General features: G+C 38.4%; 1 protein-coding gene across 1 annotated transcript in view; it reads left to right on the top strand.

Moving 5' to 3' along the window:
- Positions 1–22184, top strand: part of CUNH1orf87 (chromosome unknown C1orf87 homolog) — a 69167-nt gene that overhangs the window by 10446 nt on the left and 36537 nt on the right. The window contains exons 2-5 of the mRNA XM_090271658.1: positions 6227–6443; positions 16235–16363; positions 16939–17202; positions 19508–19629. Of these exons, the coding sequence (XP_090127784.1) occupies positions 6227–6443; positions 16235–16363; positions 16939–17202; positions 19508–19629 (732 nt within the window). The remainder of the gene's footprint in view (positions 1–6226; positions 6444–16234; positions 16364–16938; positions 17203–19507; positions 19630–22184) is intronic.

The raw sequence follows: 22184 nt of genomic DNA, 5'->3' as shown, positions 1-22184 counted from the left end.
GCTAATTTTGCAACCAAAATAATCTTAATTTGAGAAATCATTTTTATTCTCTGAAATAGTGTAGTGCAAATGCCACTTAAAATCATTTTATTTTTATTGATGTCAGATTGTTACTCAATGATATAAAGAAAGAAATGGGATATTTTGTGACCAACTCTGAGAATGTATTGACTTCTTCGTCCCTGGGAAAGTTACAAACTGAAGCTGAATGACAGACAACCACTGAGATGTTCTGTAGACGGACTTTAGGTCTAGCTGGGAAGATAACCTAGATCCCTTTATATATGTTACTTTTGTATTAATATTTTAAAAGAGAAGCAAAATCCTTTTGTTTAAAACAGGGAGTTTGTGTATTATGGGTGTAAAATTGAAGAGTAATGTAGAGGAAGAAGGATATTCTTTGGAGCCTAGATCTTGTTGGCAGCTGTCCGTCTCGAGAGACGATGGTGTAGCTTCTTAAGAGTCTATCTGCACCGCCGAGAATGGTTGTGCAGTCCGACTCGGGAGTGACATCGTATCTGTCTCCTCCCGTGTTGAATCAATGCTGGAGTGTCCTCTCCAGTGAAGCTGAAGCTACAGAGCCTGGGCAGGGTGATATGGAGGGTCTGCTGTTGCCCATGCAGCAGACCCCCCCTCTCTTCGCAGCTGAAGGGTCCAAGGGAAAGACGGAGTCAATACAGCTTGGCTTCAGGTGCGCCGCAGGAGTTGCCGGTGTTGACTACAACGTCAAACCGCCTTAGGGACTCCAGCTCCGGATTTTCTGTCGGGGTTTACTCCCTTAGCCTTTCCCCTGAAGAGGTATGCCGCAAGGCAGAGGAGGTTTTTTGGAGTCAGAGTTTTCCTTCTCTGATGTGCCCTGACTGGAAGATCGAACCAGCGACACTTAGCTCGCGGGCCGACGCTCAATCCACTGAGCCAAACCAGCCAGGGCAAGCCTAGATCTAGATCTGTACTTACTAACAAGGTGACCTTGGGCAGTTAATCTCTCCATTCATCTGTTCTCTCACCTGTACAATGGAAATAGAAATTCCTACTTTTCAGGATTATTAGTATAACATGAAAGAATTTATGTAAATTTATATGCGAGAGTTGACACATAAGCATTTAGAAATGTTGGTTTGTATAATTACAATGATGAAGAAATAAAGGATTCGTGCATAAGCTTAGGAATTTGAAGTTCTCTCTGCAGAATAAATTTCTATGATAATAATACACAATGTGGCTTCATGGAATTAAAAGAAGAACCCCTCACACCTGATCACGATAACATTTGCTACGTTAGCACAGGCTTCAGGTTAGAGCTTCGCCGTGGAGTTTGGAGAGATCTTGCACTCCCTCCCAAATCCCTTTTTCTTTTTTTTTTATTTTGTTGTCTTTTTAAAAAAAGAAAAGTCAGGATGTGTTGATTATCTGTTATTACTTCCAAATAAGAACACGCTTTCATTTACTGAAATTAGATCCCCATTTACTGCCTTGGCACACTCTGGGCCGTCTTCTCTAGAGGGTTTGGGGCCTGTTAGGTAGCACACAGTTGGAAACTGGTAGCGTTGAGTGGCTGCCAAGGCTGGCAGACCTTTAAGATGGCATCTGGTGACCTTTTGCTGAGCCCCTTGGGTCCTCCGTTTGAGATTTGATGTTCTTGGCAGGGGTATAATCCAAATCAAATGTGAGGTCTAGGGAGTTGGAGTTACATGGGAGGTCCACCCAGTAGGGGAATCACTCTACATTGCCTTGGGCAAGGGATGCTGCTAGTCGCCTTTGCAATGTTTCTTTCTAACCCCGAGACTCCAAGCTGTAGTAGAGAGTGGCTCTAAAGGGCTGGTTTGCAGTGTGAGGGAGGGAACAGTTGGGTAGTTTTCTCCACATTTATTTATCGTTCAGCAACACAATAATCCTCCCTAATGGCTGCAGTTGCCAGATGACACTAAACTCTGCTCTGCGTCCCTAAGAGCAGCAGCTGAGGTCAGAAGTACATATGAGGGAATTAGCTGTGTCCTTCTTCCAAGATAGTATTGATGGCATTTTTTTTTTTTTTTTTTTTTTTTTTTTTTTTAGTCAATTGAAATGGCAGATTTCTATTTTCAGTACTGCAGGTAGATAGCACACAAGCATAGAAGAACTGTGAGTTTGTGAATAGCAGAACAACCAATGTGTGTTGACAAAATGTTTGCGCTAACAACAGACACATGCTGTTTCTCAGGTGGGGAGTCATTTTCATGATAATTTTAAATGCTATGTATATATTTTAAAAAACAGCTTTTACTTTGAACAGATTTAACAGGTTATTTTTGGTTTTACATCTATTATGGCTCTTTTAACAGAGAGACAGATGCATTTCACATTTCTCAGTCAATTCTGTCCTGAGACTGCCCACAAAAAGATTTTGAAGATGATTAAAGCAAAGATGATTTATCTCCCTTGACCCCTGGAAGAGCTGACTCTCTGCCCCTGTGCGCAGTTTTGCCTATAAATCCTGCATTACCTGCTCTGGTTGCCTCCTGCTCTATTTCCTGATCCTCACGTAGTTTCAAACCTCCAGGGATCCTCTCTGGACTCTTCTACGGGCAGTAGGAACTTAGGTGCTTCCAGGTAGACTTAGGTTTAAATTCTGGCTCCACTACTGAAAAGTCATGTAGAATCGAACAAATCAAGCAAACTTCCTAACCCTTAATTTCTTCATCCTAAAATGAGAGTAATATTAACACCTAGCTATAGGCCTGATCTGAAGATTAAATAAACCAGTGTATGTAACTGGTTATACTGTGATTGTCATGTGGTTGAATGCTCAGTAGCATCATTATTTTTGCAACTACTGCAAACCATAGCTATTTCTCATTAAGTTTTTTTGTGGTAAAACTGGTGTACAAGACTACATATATATTAATTTTTCAACATTACAGTTCGACATCTGTATACACTACATAGTCTTCACCACTTTAAGTCTAGTTGCCCTCCTTCACCATATACTCTGTCCCCTGTGCATCCTCCCCTCGCATAATCACCAGTCCAGTCTTTGTTTCTATGAGTTTGTTTTTGTTTTGTTTGTTTGTTTCTTAGATTCCACAGATAAGTGAAATTACATGCTATTTATCTTTCTCAATCTGACTTATTTCAGTAATTTCTCTTATGAATTTCAAATAGCACTAATTCTTTGTAACATGTGCTTAACATTTATCTCTATGCTAATTAGGTATGTTTCGTATTATTTATATCAATTTCCTTACATATTTTATAGAAATATATTTCTATGCATATATATAAAAGCGCATGTCATAAGTATATTCTCACTGAATTTTCACAAACATGATACTCCCATGCAACAAACATTCAGATCAAAAAACCAATATCCCAGAAGCCCCCCTGGTATTCCTTTCTGGGCTCTACAACTCTCCCCAAGAAAACCACTATCTAGAAGCTAAATAACTTCTAGAAGGAAGTGATACCAGCCGCTAACTTGATTATTTGTGTTATTTTTGGACAACCATATGAAATTGTTTTTTGAGGTCAGGGACCATATGTTATACATCTCTCTTCACTGCAAGAACTATTTGCTAAATATACATTTTTTTCTTCTATATTCCCGTCTTGCTCTGTTGTTATTCTACAACACCTGTCTGGCAAAGCCCCAGCCCTGAATGTGCACCACTGCCTATCCTCTTTGCATCTCCACGAAGACTACTGAGCAGCACTAGAGGAGAGCATTCACCCTCTCAGACTGATGCCACAAAATCACCCTCTCGAGCCTTCACTGACCAGTTACTTTTGCCCAGGCCACCTTTCTGCTTTTTCTGGTCAGCTGTCTTCTACCCTTCAGAGCAGTTATTTCAAGCCACCTACCCTTAATCAGACTTCCTACCCCAGTACTTCCTTCTTGAGAGCCAACAGGTAATCATATAGTATATAGCAAAAAGAAAATTCAAGCTGTTAAATTTAATCAACATCCTGTCACCAAATGTACAAATAAATGACCTGTGTTCTCACCTATCTCACTATTACCCAAACCTGAGGTTTCATTTCTGCCTCTGATCCCTCAGTGACACACCATTTCACTTTGTCAGGGTTCATCTTACTTTATCGATGATATCCTCTCCTTTTCTCTGGCTCTGGTGGCTCTTCACCATTGGGATTTAAATGTGTTCAGGTCCCCATATCTTTCAACAATATACTAACAAAGCCCTATCTGAAACCCACATTGCTCCCCAATCACCACCCCATCTTTCTCCCCTCTTGCAACCAAACTTCTTCATAGAGGTCTTTATACTTCTTATCTTCAGTTTGTTGTCCCTGCTCTTTTCTCAGACCACTTTAGTCTAGCATCTACCTCCAGTATCTCACTGAAGCTCCTTTATCGAGGTTCCTGATGAAGTCCTTGTGGCTTAGTACAATGGACACTTTTCAGAGATTACGATTCTCTGGAGTAGCTGACACTGTTGCTTATGCCTTCTGTCTAGGACCCACACTCCTGGTTCCCCACTACCTTACTGAGAATTTCTTCTAAATAATCTTTACGGCTCCTCTTCCCTCTATAAATCTAGGTGGTCCTCAGAGTTCTTGCCTAGGCCTTCATTCCTTCTCATGCTGCCACGACCAATAGGATTACTGTAAAAAATAGACACACATATATATATAAATCATTGTCTATGGTATGGTTTTATTCAAATCAACAGATATCGGGGCAATTGTTTTATGCTTAGATACCATTACATGCTTTAAAATAAACCCTTTCTACCCTGGTTGGTGTGGCTCAGTGGATTGAGCATCGGCCTGCAAACCAAGTGTCGCTGGTTCGATTCCCAGTCAGAGCACATAACTAGGTTGCACGTCAGGTCCCCAGTTGGGGGCGCGAGTGAGAGGCAACCACACAGTGATGTTTCTCTCACTCTCTTTCTCCTTTCCCCTCCCTCTATAAATAAATAAATAAACAAACAAACGAATTGTTTTTAAAAAAATAGACCCGTTCTACTGTACCAATAATATCTAGAATTATAGAAACCCTTTCAGATATGAGGCACAACTATTTTGAAATTTATTTTTCCTGATTATAAAATATTTTTTTCTCATTAGAAAATGTAGGGAGCAATGGGGGAAAAATGGGACAACTGTAATTGAAAAACCAAAAATAAAAAAAAATTAAAAAGAAAATGTAGAATAGTTTTATAAGATATAATGTGATATAACAGAGTATAATGGAATATACTGAGCTTTACTACCCAGAGATAATTACTGTATACTTCTGGCATACATATATCCTTCTAGATCTATTATATATATAAATACATATATATACGCTTTGTACAGAGTTAAGATAATTGTATTTTTTTCATTTATTTGTGTAATTGGAAGTTTTTGTGTCATTAAACTATTCCTAACTATTTTAATGGCTCTATAGAGTCCATCGTATGAATACAGAAAAAAAATTCAACATACACACCTATTACTAAATATTCAGTTTTTAATTTTTTTTGTTTTTCTTTTTTATAGCCCCTCTTCCCCATCATCCCCACACTGTTGTCTGTGCCCATGAGGACATGGTTAAAGAGTTACAACTTTCTGACTATTAAAACATTTTGTTGAGTCACCCACTATATTAATTATATTTATTTGTTATGCCATTAGCATTTTTTATTTTGAAAAAGGTTTTCTATATTTAAAATGGTGCCTTGTAATTGTTTTGACTTATAAGTCTTAGTAATTAAACAAGGTTGAATAATTTTTAAATTTTGTTTATTATTTGCATTTCTTTGAATCATTCCTATGGGTTTTTTCATTTTCTTTTCTTTATGTACTGTAATATTAAACTTAAACGGAGGACTAATGAAAGGAAAAGAAGCCTCAAGGTGAGGAATTGAGGAGAGACAGAGAGTAGAACTGAAGCTGGCAAACTGCCTTGACTTTCTTCCTTCTCTAGTTACAAACACTAAAAATACCTTTGAGACTTATAAGCAAGATACATGATAATCTATAGGGTTCATTTTTGACACTGCCATTACTTTTAGTAAGAGTTTTGGAGCAGATGGATAGATTATCTTTATGATTATGAGAAAGAGGGAAGGGGAAAATAAAGCCTAAGGAAATGACATGGTCTCTCCATGGTAAATGATCCATAGACAAATAACCAACATTTACTTCTTCATTCCACTGTGCCTGGTTACTACTCTCACACCAACAGCCTAGTGCATGTGAATCTGCCCTGTAAGTAACAAAGTGCAAAACCATTTCTTCACAGCAAGGACAATGAAAACTTGAAGGCGGAAACTCAAAGAGTGTTCCAGAAATCTGTGCCTGGTAATACAAAGCAGATGAGCACACACCCTCCAGCTCCAATTAAGTCCACTACTCTTCAAATCAATAATGACCCAGATGATGTGGAAGAGAGCAAGCACCCAGAGGACAACCAGAAATTCCTAACAGGAGCACTCAGTAGCAGATTTCTGGATGGCAGAGTGAGTGACAAATACCTGAATTTTTCTTGATAATTGGGTAGTCAGGAAATTCAGAGTTAGAATAGAAACATAGATCCATACTAACATAAGTGTGTACTAATGGTAATTAATATGTTTTGCATAATATACAATCAGAATGAAATTTTTCACTCTGAAAATGATTTTTGAGGTTGTTGTGTATATTTCATCTTTCTTGGTCACCAGTTGAGTCGGTCAACCTGCTCCATCTGTGGTTCATTCAATGATGGTCATGCAGTGGTAATTATCACTGTACATACAAATCTGGGGTAGGTTGGTGGGGTTTGATGGGAGAGCGTCTGTCTTCTTTATCATTACAGGGAGAGATCATTTGCTTTCAAAATCCAGTGCAACCCTATGCAGATATCAAAAAATCATCAGCCCAAAACTATCTGGATAGAAATCTAGATCACTGCACTTTGTTAAGAATCAACCAAATTATCATCCACAACAAACTAACTTGCTAATGATGAATCTAAATGATTAGTAATTTGTAATTAAAAAACAAGAATAGCAGCAATTTAAAACAGGGTCCAAATCAAGACAAAACTAACAATTCATTGATAACAAAGCACCATTTCCAAAAATTGCTGAAATGGCAATTAAATGGATATGTAGAGTAGGAGTTCTGCAGTGCTGCCCAGCATTAAGTGCCAGCCAGATATTTTAGTAGAATACTGAATTAGGACCTGCAGGACACACGAACATAACTATTTTTTAGTTTTTAACTTTAATAGCCCGTACTAAATCACTCAGGCACAAGCTAGTTTTAGTTATATGAAAAAATAAAATTCTATGATTTGTGACTTTTGTTCCTAAGAATTCTGAAAAAAAAAAAAATTGCAATTTAGAATGGTTAACAACCCACCAATGGACCTTAGACCATACTCTGAAAGGTTTCCTTGAACACTGGGCTCCAAAAATAAGAGTGACTTGCCCAAAGTATTAGTGGCACAGCTTATGCCAGAATTCAGGCTTCCTAATCTATAATGTGTTCTTTTGCTTTCTCATTATGAGTCCTTGAATTTAGGACTTGATTGGAGCAGAATACACTGCATTTGCAGAAGTATAATAACCTACAGCAGTCCCTCTCTACATCGCAGTTCACTTATCGCAGCCTGACTGTATCACAGGATTTTTAAAAATATTGTATTTAATTATTTATTGCGGATTTTTCACTATATTGTGGGATTTTGCGGTACTGTATACGTATGTTGTTAAAGTTACGTAGGTTTAAGAGAGTAGAATAAATGTAAGGCTCCTACCTCGCAGGGGGGTCTAGAATGCAATACCCATGATAAGTGAGGGAATACTGTATTGTGAAATTCTAAAGACCTCTAAGTTTGTACCTAATTTTGACTCTGGCATTAATATATTTGTTGTTGTTGCTCCCCAAGGATGACTTTGGTAAGAATATTATACATAGTTATAAAACATTTTACTTTCAGGTAATTTTTATCATTTGGTCCTTGCATTTAACCTGTGAGGTTATTTCTATTACTATGGTATAGATGATAAAACTTGAGTCTCAGAAAAGTTCAAGTGCAGCTGTTTACCCAGATATTCTTTTCTGTTTTTAAAATTTTTATTGATCTTTCTAATTACAAAATATTACATACTCATGTAGAAATTTTGGAAAGTAGAAGGAGAATATAATTAAGAAGAAAATAAAACTCAACTAAAGAAAACCAGTGGTATATTTCTTTCTTTTTCAACCATGCACAGATATAGAATGAGAATCATAATGTATATACTCTTTGTTATCCTATTTGATTCACTCACTAGCAAAAATTCTGCCCCAGCTTCAAAAAATCCATCCTAAGTATCCTATTTAATGGCTCTATGAGAGTCATACTCAGAGTTAACACTTAAATAGCATTTACTATGTGCAGGAGCTATATTCTAAGCTCTTTACTTATATTAACTAACTTACTACTCTCAAGCACCCAGTGAGGTAGGATCACATTATCTTTAGTTCATAGGTACAGCAACTAAAAAACAGAGAGTTCAAGTGCCTTGTCCATATCATAAGACTGAGAAGTGGCAGAGCCTCAGGTGAAGCCCAGGTTTTAGGTCCAAACTGTATTCATTCCTTTATAGAAATATAACTTGGCTCATTTAACTGATCCCTTATTATTGGGAATTTAAGGCATTTTTTGTTTTTCTCTTATAAATAGAAATTTGTTTCTTGACACACCCCCTACCACAATGGGCTGTCCATTTCTGCTATAGACTCTGCATTAGCCATTATAATGGACAGCGTGTTCATTGGGTAAACTGTAATCTGGATTCTTTACTAGCTCTATAGTGCCAGAGGGAGATGAGGTACCCCCCCACACTCCCCCCTAAAAAAAACTCAATGAGGTTTCTTGTGAGAGGCTCAGCAGGGCTAACACTCAACCACCAAACACAGCAAAACCTCGTGGGAGGTGTGGGCCTAATTGGTTCTGTCTGCCGGGTGTGTGGCACTGGCCTGCCAGATGGCAGCCACAGTTGCCTGGTACAGAGACCCTCATTACCACCTTGACAAGTGGAAAATGAAATCATGCCTCAGTGGAAAACAAAAAAAACAATCAGAACTCCTTCCAGATCTTCATCCCTCACACATAGACGAAAATGAGCTTTCCTCCATGTATGTAACAGACAGTCTGGACTGGCTGAATTTGCTCCAAAAGAGAAGTTGCTGATAAAGATTGAGCTAACATGGGTGAGGATGGGCAAGTGTGAAACTCTTTTCTAAATTAGAGATCCAGTTTGAAGAGTATCATTAATAGGATATAAGTACAACAGAAAATGTTAAACAAATCCCATTATTTCAGGTATGTGAGAACAGTAAGATATCTTGCAAAGGAAAAAGTACAAACCTTCATTTCACAAAAGAAGAATGAGAGGCCCAGAGAGCTTAGTGATTTTGTTCAAGGTCTCACAAGTGAAGAGCCTGGCTCTTCTCACCACCAGCCCTAGGATCTTTGTGTCTACAAATTCTGCTCCTTATGTGTCTTGGAAAAAATGTATGTTGTTTACATTGTTTCTCAGACTTATCAGCTCTGCCTTCTCAGAACATAAAAAAGAATGTGTGACTAGCATCTTACTCAGTAGCATGGTTTCAAAAATAAAATTAGAGTTTCCTTTTTGTATCTGGCAGCATGGAAATTAGTTTTAATACTTATCACAGTTGATTGGTGGTGGTTTTTTTTCAAACCCCTTTTGTGTGCTTTATTGTGCTTGTTCTGCACAATAGCCCTGTGAGGTAGGTAGACGCACAGGATGTTATTCTTGTTTAATAGATGAATAGACACATGTCAAGGACATTTCCAGGTGGCTGTGCTTTGGTGGCTCAGATTCAACACAATCAAAGCAGAACCTTTGATCCCGCTCTTCTTCTTGTGCTATGAGTCTTACAGCTCTCCCAGTTGTACCAGCAAGAAACCTGGGCATGCCTTCTCCTCTCCCTCACCCTAACTCCGATATCCAGCTAGTCACTGAGCCCTTAATTTCTACCTCTTTTATGCCTCTCAAAACTGCCCTCAATATGTTTCCTCTGTATCATCCTAGTCAGACCACCATTATACCTCAGTAGGGAGTTTTATGTAATCTTAAAATTGACTTTCCTTTTCTATGTTTCCCTCTCTGTATGGGTCAGCTATTATAATACTTCTGTGTAACAAATTATCCCAGTACTCAGTGGTTTATAATAATATTGTAATTTATGCTCACATCTGCAGTTGTGAGCTAACACAGCACTTACTTATTTCACGTGCACTTTCCTAGGCTTGACTCCAGAATGCAAATTTGATTCAGGTCTTCTCTATGTTTTCCTTATTGGTCTGAATCAGTGGGCTCTTCAAGGTGAGCTCTTCTCATGATAATGAAGACATTTCAAGAGGACAAACTCAACCACAAGTACATTTTAAGTCTCTGCTTGTGTCGTGTCCACTAACCTTCCACTGGCCAAAGCGAGCCTCATGGGTGGGTCAGAGACATAAATGCTACCTCTTTTAGAAGAAACTTTAAAACCACATATCAAGTATAATCCTTACTTAAAACATTTAAAACCAACATTTAATTCTCATCGCCCTGGTATAAATTCAAATTCTTTGACTTACCATTTTAATTCATCTTTGTCTACTCTGTACTTCCCTCCCATCTCCACCTTTCACTAAACTGATCTTCAGTTTCCCAAATAGAGTTCTGTCCTCTTTTCTGAATCTCCTATCTTCCCCCCACCCCCATTCTATTCCTTTTATGTGAAAATTCTCTTCCCTCCTTCTTTATTTAACCCTAATTACATCAGTGTCTCAACTTAGGTATAGACTCTATCAAGAAGCATCAGTGTCTGATCACCAAGACTAAGGTAAGTGCCTTTCCTAATGTACTTCTAAATTAATCTATGCATTACCCTATAGCAGATGTCATTGCACTATTTAAATAAGTTGTTTCCTGTCTATGTCCTCTAATGAGTCTGTAAATCCCCTGAGAATAAGATTTTGTCTTATTCATTTTTGTTTCCAAAATTCTCTCTCTATGTAGTAACCCAAAGCCAAACCTTATTTAGTAGAGAAATACTAGAGGCTTTCACATTAGTGTCTGGAAGAAGTCAACGTATATATTATTTCCATTGGTTCTTAATATTATATTGGAGGTATTTAGCCAATGTAATTAAACAAGAGAAAGCATAATTACAAGCACAATTAGGAAAGAAGAGGGAAAACTGTCTTCAAATAATATTATACACATAAAATCTCAAAATAGCTAATAAAGAAACTACTAAATCAGTAAGATAATTTGACAAAATAGTGTTATAACATCATATACACAAATCAATGGACTTCATATATATAAACAAAAACTAGTTAGAAGATAAAATGCAGGACACCATTTACAATAGCAAATAAATGAATAACTGAATTAGCTAACTAGATAAATCAAACTTAACAAGAAATGTCTAAACCTCTATGAGAAAAAACATAAAGCACTCTTGAGAGACACAAGAGTAGATTTGAACAATGCAAAGGCATGCTATATTCTTGTACAGAAAATGTTAATATCATCAATATCTATCAAAATCCCAGTGATTTTTTTGCATTAATATAAAAGCCTATCCTAAAATTCATATGGAATCTCAAGAACAAAGCTGGGGAACTTACACTTTCTGATTTCAAAACTAACTATAAAGGTACAATAAACAAAACAGTATGGTACTGCCAAAAAGATAGAAATATAGATCAATGAAACAGAATAGGTAGTCTTAAATTAAACTCTCACATAAACAGCCAAATTATTTTGTACAGGGGTACTAAGATGATTTAAAGAGGAAAATATGGTCTTTTCAGCATATGATATTGGGAAAATTGAATCTGCATGTGTGAAAGTATGCAGTTAGATCCTTACCTAACACCATATACAAAAATTAACTCAAAATGGACCTAAGACTTAAGTATAACATCTAAAACTATAAAACTCTCAGAAGAAAATAATAAGGCAAAATCTTTATATTGGGTCTGACAGTGATTTCTAGACATGACTCCAAAGGCACAGGAATCAAAACACAAGATCGACAAATCAGATTTGTAAAAATGTTTAAATGTTATTCATCAAAAGACACTATCAACAGAGTAAAACTGAAGACCACAGAATGGAAGGAAATCATATATCCAATAAGAGAATAATATCCAGAATATATGAAGAACTCCTAAAGCTCACAACAAGAAAACAAACAACAGGATTCAAAAATGAGCAAAGGAATTGAATAGACATTTCTCCAAAGAAGATAGAGAAATGGCCAGTAAGGACATGAAAAGGCAATAAACATAATTAATCATTGGGAAAATATAAATTAAAACTATAATGAGATACCACCTTATACACATTAAAATAGAATTACTATAAAAAAGAAGATGAAACAAGAAAAATAAAAAATAACCAATGTTAGTGAGGATGTGAAGAAAATTTCTTGGTAGGAAAGCAAAATGGTTATAACCACTGTGGAAAATGGTATGGTGGTTTCTCAAAAATTAAAAGTAGAACTACCATTAAAATTAAAACTAGAGACCACTATTCCACTTCTGGGTATATAACCAAAAGGACTGAAAGAAGTGTTTCAGGGAGATATTTCTCTATACCCATGTTCATAGCAGCATTATTCACAGTAACTAAAATAGGGGAGCAACCCAAATGTTCATCAACAAATGAAAGGATAAACAACACTTGTATACATACAATGGAATATTATTCGTTGTAAAAGGAATAGGACTTTTCAAATATGCATTTGATGTTGTCTGCAAATTTTCATAACCTCTGTTGGGTTGGCCAAAAAGTTCATTTAGTTTTTTTTGTATGATGACTCTAGTAGCACTTAGTTGTCTTCAACTTCATTCAAAACAATTCTGTTAGATTGTATTGTGACAGCTGTCATATCAGTGTGTATTAAAAAACATCAAAATTGGTGTATTTTTGTGCAGCCATTTTAATATTGAAGATGGAAGAAAATATGTAACATTTTTGGCATATTGTGCTTTATTGCTTCAAGGAAGGTAAAAACACAACTGAAACACATACAAAAAATTATGTGTACAGTGTGTGGAGAAGGTGCTGTGACTGATCAAATGTGTCAAAAGTGGTTTGAGAAGTTTCTTGGTACTATTGACATTTTGGTGAAATAATGCTTTGCTCTGAGACTATCTTATGTATTGGAAGATGTTTAGCAGCACCCCTGGCCTCTACCCACTAGAAGCTAATAGCAGGAGATAGCCTGCATGCTCAAAAAAATATCCAAATCAAAACAGTTATTGGTGAAAATAAAAAATGTGTCTTATATTTTAAGGAAAAAACTAAACAGACTTTTTGGCCAACTCAATACAACTACTTTTAAATAGTTTTATTTAAAAGCAATTTTTAAAAAAAGAAACTTGTTTACACTTCCAACTCTTTAAGTTCCAACACCCCAAGAAGAGTTACTAAATCTGTGTTAAATTTCTGTGCTTCATTTTTTCCAATTCTTCTAGGGAAACATCATAAAAATCAGCATTGCTCAGTAGTCAGGCTATTGTGTTATCTCCAAGTAGTATTTTGTGATTCAAAGTAAAGCAAATAAGAAAAGCCTATAGCATCAGAGATTTTATAGATACTCTGGGAACTTGAAACATGGTGATTCTTGATGAGAATTTCCCATTTTATTTTCACTGATATTTTGGGGACACTCTTTGCTTTTAAAAAATGATAGCCAAGATGATTTATATCAATGAAGGGACAAATATGAAACCCCACATGCACTTAGCCTGAATAAGACATCATCAACATTCTGATACTCTGTTTCTCTATTTGTTTTTCAAATTTGGTGGTACTGTTCTTAACGCTGGAAGTCAGCAACACAGATAGTCTTGGCCCACACAGAGTCTACAGCCTGTTGGAAGGAGGTACAGAAGTAACAAATAAATACACAGTATTTCTTTAGAATTTACAAAATATTTAAAATACATTATAACACATTATTTATAACAGTCTAGGGAGAAATATTTTCCCCTTTCATAGATGAGATCGTAAAATTTAGTCAGTGATGTCTAGGCCAACAGATTTTGAGAGCAAGAATTATACCTGCCTTGTTCACTTGAACCTATAGTGATGAAAATAAAGATACTCAATAAATTTTGGTGTTTAAATGAGAGGGGCTAGAGAACACCTTGACCCCATTGGAATGACAAAGTATTGATAAATGCTTCTTCAGAGTATTATAAAAGTATATATAATTCTCAGAGGAAAAAATATATGTGGCAAAAATGGGAATATTTTATATTATAAGTATTTTCAAAGAAACATATTGTTCTGAACAATATGTCTGAAATACCTAACCAAATATTTTACAGTGTGAAACTGCTCTGTGGACTGAATGTGGAATCTCTCTCATCATAGGGTAGTGGTGAAATGCAGTGTTCAAACCTCATCTGCACAATTTGCTACGGAGTAAACAGGACAAGCTTGACTTAAACTATGCTCTGAAAGCATCCTTCTCTCTCTGTTATGTGCCTGTGTGCACCTATGAGATTTTCAATATTTAGTTTCCTTTTCTTGTGCTCTTCCTTCTTCTGTTCTCCTCCCTCACCACTCAGCCTGTTCAAATCCATATGTAACTCGCCATTCAAGCCTAGACTTAAATGTCATTATTTCTGGACCTGGACCACCAAGTACACGTTAGGTGGCCCCAGGGACTGTTCCGACAATGGCCCTTGCTCCATGTTTTGCTGTCACATTTGCTTGTGGTCCCTCTCACTATCTGCAGGCTCTGTGAGAGCAGTGGCTGGATCTGTTTTGTTCACTGTAGGGCCTATGACAGTGCCTGGCTCAGACTAGGCAAACCATAAATATTTCTTAAATGAAGAAATAAAGTTACTTAATTTCTGCAAGCCTCAGCTTTCAAAATATAGAAGGGTGCTATAGTATCTACCTTATAGGATTGCTGTAAGGAACTACATTGGTGTCTATACAGAGTATGTGCCCAATAAATGTTTTGTTACTTTATTCTAGAACCCTCTGCTGCTCCTGCTCACTGTGCCCACTCTAGAAACATTATTATTTTTCTTTGAAATGTTCCATGACTATAAAGCAACTATACTTAGGTTGTTATCCATACTGATAGGTTATTTAAACGTGATTATCAATTGAGCACAGACAGTTTTCAGTGAATCCTCCTGAAAATGTCTCCTTTCAATTACCTGATATTAAAAATTACCATGTACCTTGATTTGCACCTGAGATTTTATTTTAATCAGCTATGGCAAGGTGACAGATATAGAGACAACTGCCTTTGAAAGGACAGTTTATTATTTATGTTTTCCACTCAGGGCCACCTAGGGAAACAACAAGGTCAGTCAGGAGGTAGGAGAAGATGAGGGGAAAGTACAGGCCACAGCATTTATTGGGGTTTCCATGAAAAAGACAAGGTAAACAGATTAGGACTGGCTAGTTTAAATAAGCCCAGGGGGCTTTGGGTATAGGTCCCTAGTTGTCTGGTATCTGGACGTGGGTTGATTTCAGGCAGGGAAAACATTGGCTTTGTGTCTGAGGGTTAATTAGCTAAAGGAGGTGGTTGGGGATATGAACTCAGACCTGGTTGGTTTGCATATGTGTGCGTTAGCTGGCAGCCTTTCACTCTATCTAGAAATTAGCCTCCTCCAGCCAGCCATGCCCTCTAAGATGTCAAACCATCATAAAATATAGAAAATAAAAAACATGATTAATACGCCATACTCCACGGCAGGATGGAATGAGATTTTTATCATTGACCCTTGTTTCATTTTTTATTCTATTGTAACCTTTAATAACATCTCTCTTGGGATGTAATTATCCAGGCTTTTTAATCCCTTCTAGTCCATTCTTAACAAAGCTCTCAATTGCCTTTGCTGTCCTTCCTAAATTTGCTAGTTAAAAAAACCTAAAGATACCCTTATCTCTAATAAGAACCCTACTTTGCCTGTAAACACGTTATAGTCTACCTAACTTTTTCTGTCTGTATAGATACCTTCTTTCTTACACAAATGAAATAGTATCTAGTTATTAATATGTTATCAAATGCTTGTTAATTACATAATGCTGAAATTAATATTGAGGCAAACTTTCTTCTCTGGAACTCAATGACCCAATAGTCATTTGGAACTGGGAATATATTTTAAGGAACTGGTGTGCTCACTCATATTCTCTCTTCTTTCCTCTTTCTCTTCCCCTCTTCCCTTCTAAGACTTACTACCACTTGTCTTTGTTTCTTTAACACTCCCAACCAGGCGAATGTCCATTGCAGCTCCGTACCAACTGGAGACCAGTCCCTGTCCTATATCCACAGCCTCCCCAGGAGAAAACTTAGAGACTGGTCCTTGGAACAGATGGCAAGGGGAGGCACTGACCAACCTGAGGTGTGTATATTGAGAGCTGGTGAGTTGTTTTCTATTGTGGGTGAAGGGATGTTATTTGTTGACTATATATGTTGATGTGGAGCAGATAATAAGACAGTCTGAGAATAGAGTGGTGAACACCAGATTCCATCTGTCTAATTGCCTTTCCAGGAAGCTTTCCTGGGGAGTTCACAGGAAAACCTCAAATGTCTCAGCTGAACTTTTCATCTTCCTCCCACTTTCCTTCTCCCAAATCCAATGGGTCTCTAAAATATTTTATTCTGAATTCTCATGTAATCAAAAAGTTCTTTTGTAAAAGACCAATGATATACCTTAATGAGCCTTCTAACAGAGAATGCACTGTGAACTGATTTGCTTCTTTTCTCCTGAAGGAGAAGGTCCTGAGGCACTGTAAACTGATCAATACACCCAGATGGAACACTTTCCTTCAGGTTTTACTAACTCATCCTATTCTAGGCTAGACCTGAGAGAGGATATCCTGATGCCAGCCCTGCTGGGCTTCTGCTCCCTCACCTTGGCCTTCAGCCATCTCATTTCAGAGCTGCGTTAATGCTTTGTTGTTATTGTGGTATCAGGATATTGACCGAAGGCCAAGTGGAACAACAAAAGAAGACACTTTTCTTCTCACCCTGATCAGAAGAGAACTCAAGTCACGCCCTTTGAGTTCTAGCTTCCTAGACAAGCTTCAAGAAGAGCTGAAAATCTTGGATCCTATCTCTTCAGGATTTCTTCTTCAATCTCAGCTGAGTCGCCTCTTCTTGAGGCATGAAGTCCCTCTCCAGTTACCAACAGTCAAGATCCTCTGCCAGAGATTTTCCAGGGGGGACTCTTCCGAAATGGTATGGCTATTTCACGATTTTGAGTGCAGATTCCTTTTGTTTATTTTACTTAAACCCACAAGAGTAACAGAATTAAAAGGCTAGTTCTTTTCTTGAAAAATAACCTTAATTGTTGACCCCTAAAATACAAAGCTTATTTATATTCATATGTAAGAATCTCTAGTTAGAACAGATCTGAATAGAAAATAGATTTAGGTCTTTTAGTCCTGTTTAATTTCTCTTTAAAAGGGCTTTCCTGCACTAACTTCCATTGTCTACTCCTAACACAACTGAGATAGTTACAGATTCAAGATAATGGGTGCACTTAAGCCCATTTACAAGCTGAGCAGTCTGTGAACACCAAGATAGGAATGGAGAACCTGACTAAAATGTATAGTAGCAGTTCCTTGAGAGTTGGAGTGGGAGGTACCTTTGAAATATAACTCACCACCACTAATTTACTGGTTAGGAAACTGAGGCCCAGAGGGGTTAAGGAACTTCTTCAGGTCACCCAGAGAATTAATGGTAGGCCCAGGGCTGAGATAAAGGTTCCCCAATATGAATTCAGGGTTCTTTCTCTGCTTGCACTTCCCAAATTCACACCTGTGAGTGAATACAGAATATGGCCCAAGTGTAACCAAATACAGCTCAGTAGAGGAAAATACCCTAAAATAGGAAGAAGTAATAGCAATAGAAAATCATTCGTGAGCCTGTGTTGATTGAAAACCAGACCAAACCCAACTTCATAAGTAGAGTTTGAGGATTTAGTAATATGATAAAAGCATATTACCTGGTTTCTTTCTTAGCAGTTAGTAGATACACAGATAAATGTAAGTTCTCTCTCCTATCTTTAATCTGAAAAAATAAAATTAGTTGTATATTTATGGGAGGGATAGCAATACCATGACAAGTTATTAGTACAGCCTCTATGAATCTTTAGTTCAATCAAGTTTTCTGGTCTGAAACATAGTTTATATCAGGGGCCCTATCTACCTTCCTTGTCCTGGCTGGTTTGGCTCAGTGGATTGAGCGTCGGCCTGCGAGCTAAGTGTCGCTGGTTCGATCTTCCAGTCAGGGCACATCAGAGAAGGAAAACTCTGACTCCAAAAAACCTCCGCTGCCTTGCGGCATACCTCTTCAGGGGAAAGGCTAAGGGAGTAAACCCCGACAGAAAATCCGGAGCCGGAGTCCCTAAGGCGGTTTGACGTTGTAGTCAACACCGGAAACTCCTGCGGCGCACCTGAAGCCAAGCTGTATTGACTCCGTCTTTCCCTTGGACCCTTCGGCTGCGAAGAGAGGGGGGGTCTGCTGCATGGGCAACAGCAGACCCTCCATATCACCCTGCCCAGGCTCTGTAGCTTCAGCTTCACTGGAGAGGACACTCCAGCGTCATCGCAAGATGTCGATTCAACACGGGAGGAGACAGATACCGTGTCACTCCCGAGTCGGACTGCACAGCCATTCTCGGCAGTGCAGATAGACTCTTAAGAAGCTACACCATCGTCTCTCGAGATGGACGGCTGCCGACGATCTACCTTCCAGCTTTTTTTCTCCCACTGCTACCCCTTCAACTGCCCTGGAGTTGTTTGCCAACCATAGTCCCTAGGATGTCATCCAGCCCAGCAATGGGGGATTGACAATTCCTCAGTCCTGTCCTATGTTAAAAAAAAAAAAAAAACCTTTGAGATTTTTGTCGCTTAGCTTAGTAAGGTCTTGTCCTCAAATAATCTGAACATATCTGTTGAATGTATCTCAATATAAGCAAATATATAAGAGATGTGAAAGAGAGAGAGAGAGATAAAGAGAGAGGCTAAGGACTAGGTTATGATGTAGTAACAAATAGCCCCAAAAGCTCAGTTGCTTAAAACAACAAAGCTTATTTTTCACTGCTGTAATGAGTTAGCCACAGACTCTTCTCAGTACTGTCATTATCTTAACTCCAAAACCCAGGCTGGGGAAGCAGACATTCTGGAATATTTTTGGACATATGGAAGAAGGGAAAAAAAGAGTTCTGGATGTCTCATGTCAGCAGTTTAATCTTCAACCCAGAAGTAACACATGTTCCGTCTGCTTGTATCTCATTTGGCCAGAACTGGTCACATGGTCCTATCCAAACACAAGGCAACCAGGAAGTACAGTTTTACCATTTGTCCAGCAGGGACAATAATAGGAATATTTGGGGAAAAGCACTAATAATTATTATATTTTTAAAGCTGTTTTAAATACTTTTAATGGTAAGAGGTTTCAAACATATTTGATTTCAGCAGGTCTCTTTTCCTTCCATGTAAATTAAATGAGGGTGTTTTGTTTCATATTTAATTTTCAGGTGAACTATGTAAAGCTACTCCATTTTTTAAAAGCTGCAGCTTCAGATGATCCACAGCAAAGCAAAGGAGTTGTGGACAGCAAGCTGAGGAAAGCTGAGGATGGTAACCATCACAGTGAAAGGTGCTTCCTCCCTTGCTGTATGTGTGTTATTCCTACCTAGACCTGCAGAGCTGGTGGGGCTCTTGAAGGCTATTCGCTCTGAAAGCTCACTTCATGCAGACACACTTGCTGTTCGTCAACCCTTGGCGTGTGCTTACAGTTTTCGCTCTCTGAGTTGTCCATAGGTCAGTAAATTATTTGCAACGATTGCATATGCTTCTTAACACCGAGGATGCCATGTAAAAGTGAGAAACCTCGTTATGAAATAAGAAATGATTTTGTACTCATGCAGAACTCATCGAGAGTGTGATTCCAGAAATATGTTCAGTCAGTGAACTCCTGGGCTACAGCTACTATAGGACAGAAAAGTTTGGAGTACAGGCATCAATACTCCCTTCACATAACCTCAAGGGAAAGAAATGATTAGAAATAAAAATAGGATGTGAGGAATATCATTAGAGATGAGACACAGTGGAGCATGATAGTTTCTGCATTCTCCAAGAAAAAATGACAAAGTGCAGTGGTTAGGAGCATAACCCCATTGCCAGGAGCCTGGCTCAATCCCTGTGTCTGCTGCAAAGTGGTTCTGTAACCTTGGGCTGGTCACTTAACCTCTGTGCTTCCATTCCCTAACTGTTAAATGGGAATGATCATAGACTTCACTTAACTCCAGAGATTTGTAACAGTGACTGAGTTAACTAATGCAAAGTTCTGAAGAACAGTCCCTGAAACAAAGTAAGTGCTATATAAGTGTCTATTACTGTTTTCCAACTATTCTTCCAAAAGATACTCTTTTCAGTTACAAATAATGTGAAGTCTTGACTAAGAGCCACAGGAGAGGGATTTACCTCTATACTTTAAGAAAAAGGTAGGGTGTTCTGTCCAAATGTCCCTGGGCCAAGTGCTAGACTTAGTTCCTTTCTACAGTGTGCTCTTTTTGACTCTGATACTTCATTCAACAGATATTCATTGAATACAGGCAAACTTTGCTGGGCACAATGAATTCAGAGGTAGGCAAGGCCCAGTTGCTCCTTCAAGGGCTCACAGTCCAAGGAAAGTGATTCTGCCATGCAGCTATGCCAGACAAACATCCCTCTGGGAGTAACTATCCTACTGAGAGCCATAAAGCCCTATACATTTTTAATAATCAGCAACCACATTCGTATAACACCGATTATGAAATCTGGACCCTGAAAGGTAATAGACTATGTATCTGAAAACATGGCCACTCATTGACAGATACGGGTCTTATAAGTCCTAGACAGGAAGCCTCTCCTGAGCCCTAGACTAGGTTATATCTCCTGACTGTGTGGTCCCACAGATTTTACCCTTCATTACAGACATGGAATTTCTAATTACTTATTTGACATTTGAGGTTAGGAATTGTGTCTGTCCTGGCCAACTCAGTGTCTAACACAGTTCTAGCATAGTTCCTGGCACATGGGAGATGCTCAATAAATACTTGTTGAATGTAATTGGAACCTCCAATTATCCAAAGAGCTTGCATCGCTTCACATGCGGGGACATCTGGAGAGCTACCCTATAAAAAAGGCGCATAACAAGATCAGTTTGAACTCATCAGAGAAGGTGCTGCTTTACACAAACCAGACAGTCTGTGTGCAGAAGTACCGGACTAATGGCCTGTGATGAATCCAGGCTCTTTGTTAATTAATGTGCAGTTCACGAAAATGCCCTCTCGTGTTCTGTCAGGTAGAGCCTTTAATGAAGTAGCTCTGTGGTGTTTTAAAAGCCTCCAGCATCACTGGTGGGAGCAGGAGTGGCAACAACTCTCACCACTTAAGTTGGACGAGATGAAATCAACTCCTACAGCCGGTTTTCTAAGAAACCCCACCAGCTGCAGTAAATGGGCTCCATACAACAGCTGCCCATTCAGTAATCGGTGTATAGAGATGGGGGCCAGGCCTCATGAATTCCTACCCCCAGAAACTGGCATTGCAAGAAAAGAAAAGAGGAAGAAAAACTTCTGATTCAAATCTGGGACAGATACATTTGACTGACAAGGCCTGAGTCACGTGACCCAAGCAGCAAAGAGAGGCTGGCAAAGCAGTAGCTGGCCTTTTCCTCTGCTGAAGTGAGAGGCAGACTCCTGAGCTGGGGAACTCCCTGAACAAGGGGGGCGGGGTGCAGGCTAGGTGACCAGACCAAAGACACATAACCACTTCTCCTTTCCTGTACCAAACTTTTGGAAAGTATTAGCTATTATTAAGTAATTCAGATAGTTTGGTGCCAAAGCTCAAGGAAGAGTTACAGAGCAAAAGGAAAATGCAGTATGGCCTTTAGGGAAGTTAAATTACATCTAAAAATGATCAAGTGTGGGTACTGTACAGCATCTCCAAGAAATAGTAAGGAATGCACACACACTCCACCCACATCTCTGGAGCAATCAGCTAAGGAAGTCAGACATAAAACAAGGACTAAGAAAATAACGATGAGACTGCTATATGAGGGAGATTCAGTAAGGGAAAGAACAAGGAAATATAAAAGAGTTTATCAAGCAAGAAGCGCATCCTGAGGTCCTACTGCGTGCATCAGTTCCCAACTCTTCATTGAGTGAC

The sequence above is a fragment of the Furipterus horrens genome, unplaced genomic scaffold (assembly GCF_987537825.1).
Source record: "Furipterus horrens unplaced genomic scaffold, mFurHor1.1.pri manual_scaffold_3, whole genome shotgun sequence".
Taxonomy (NCBI): Eukaryota; Metazoa; Chordata; class Mammalia; order Chiroptera; family Furipteridae; genus Furipterus; species Furipterus horrens.
The sequence above is the reverse complement of the archived record's forward strand: the minus strand, read 5'-3'. Positions and strand labels throughout refer to the sequence as shown.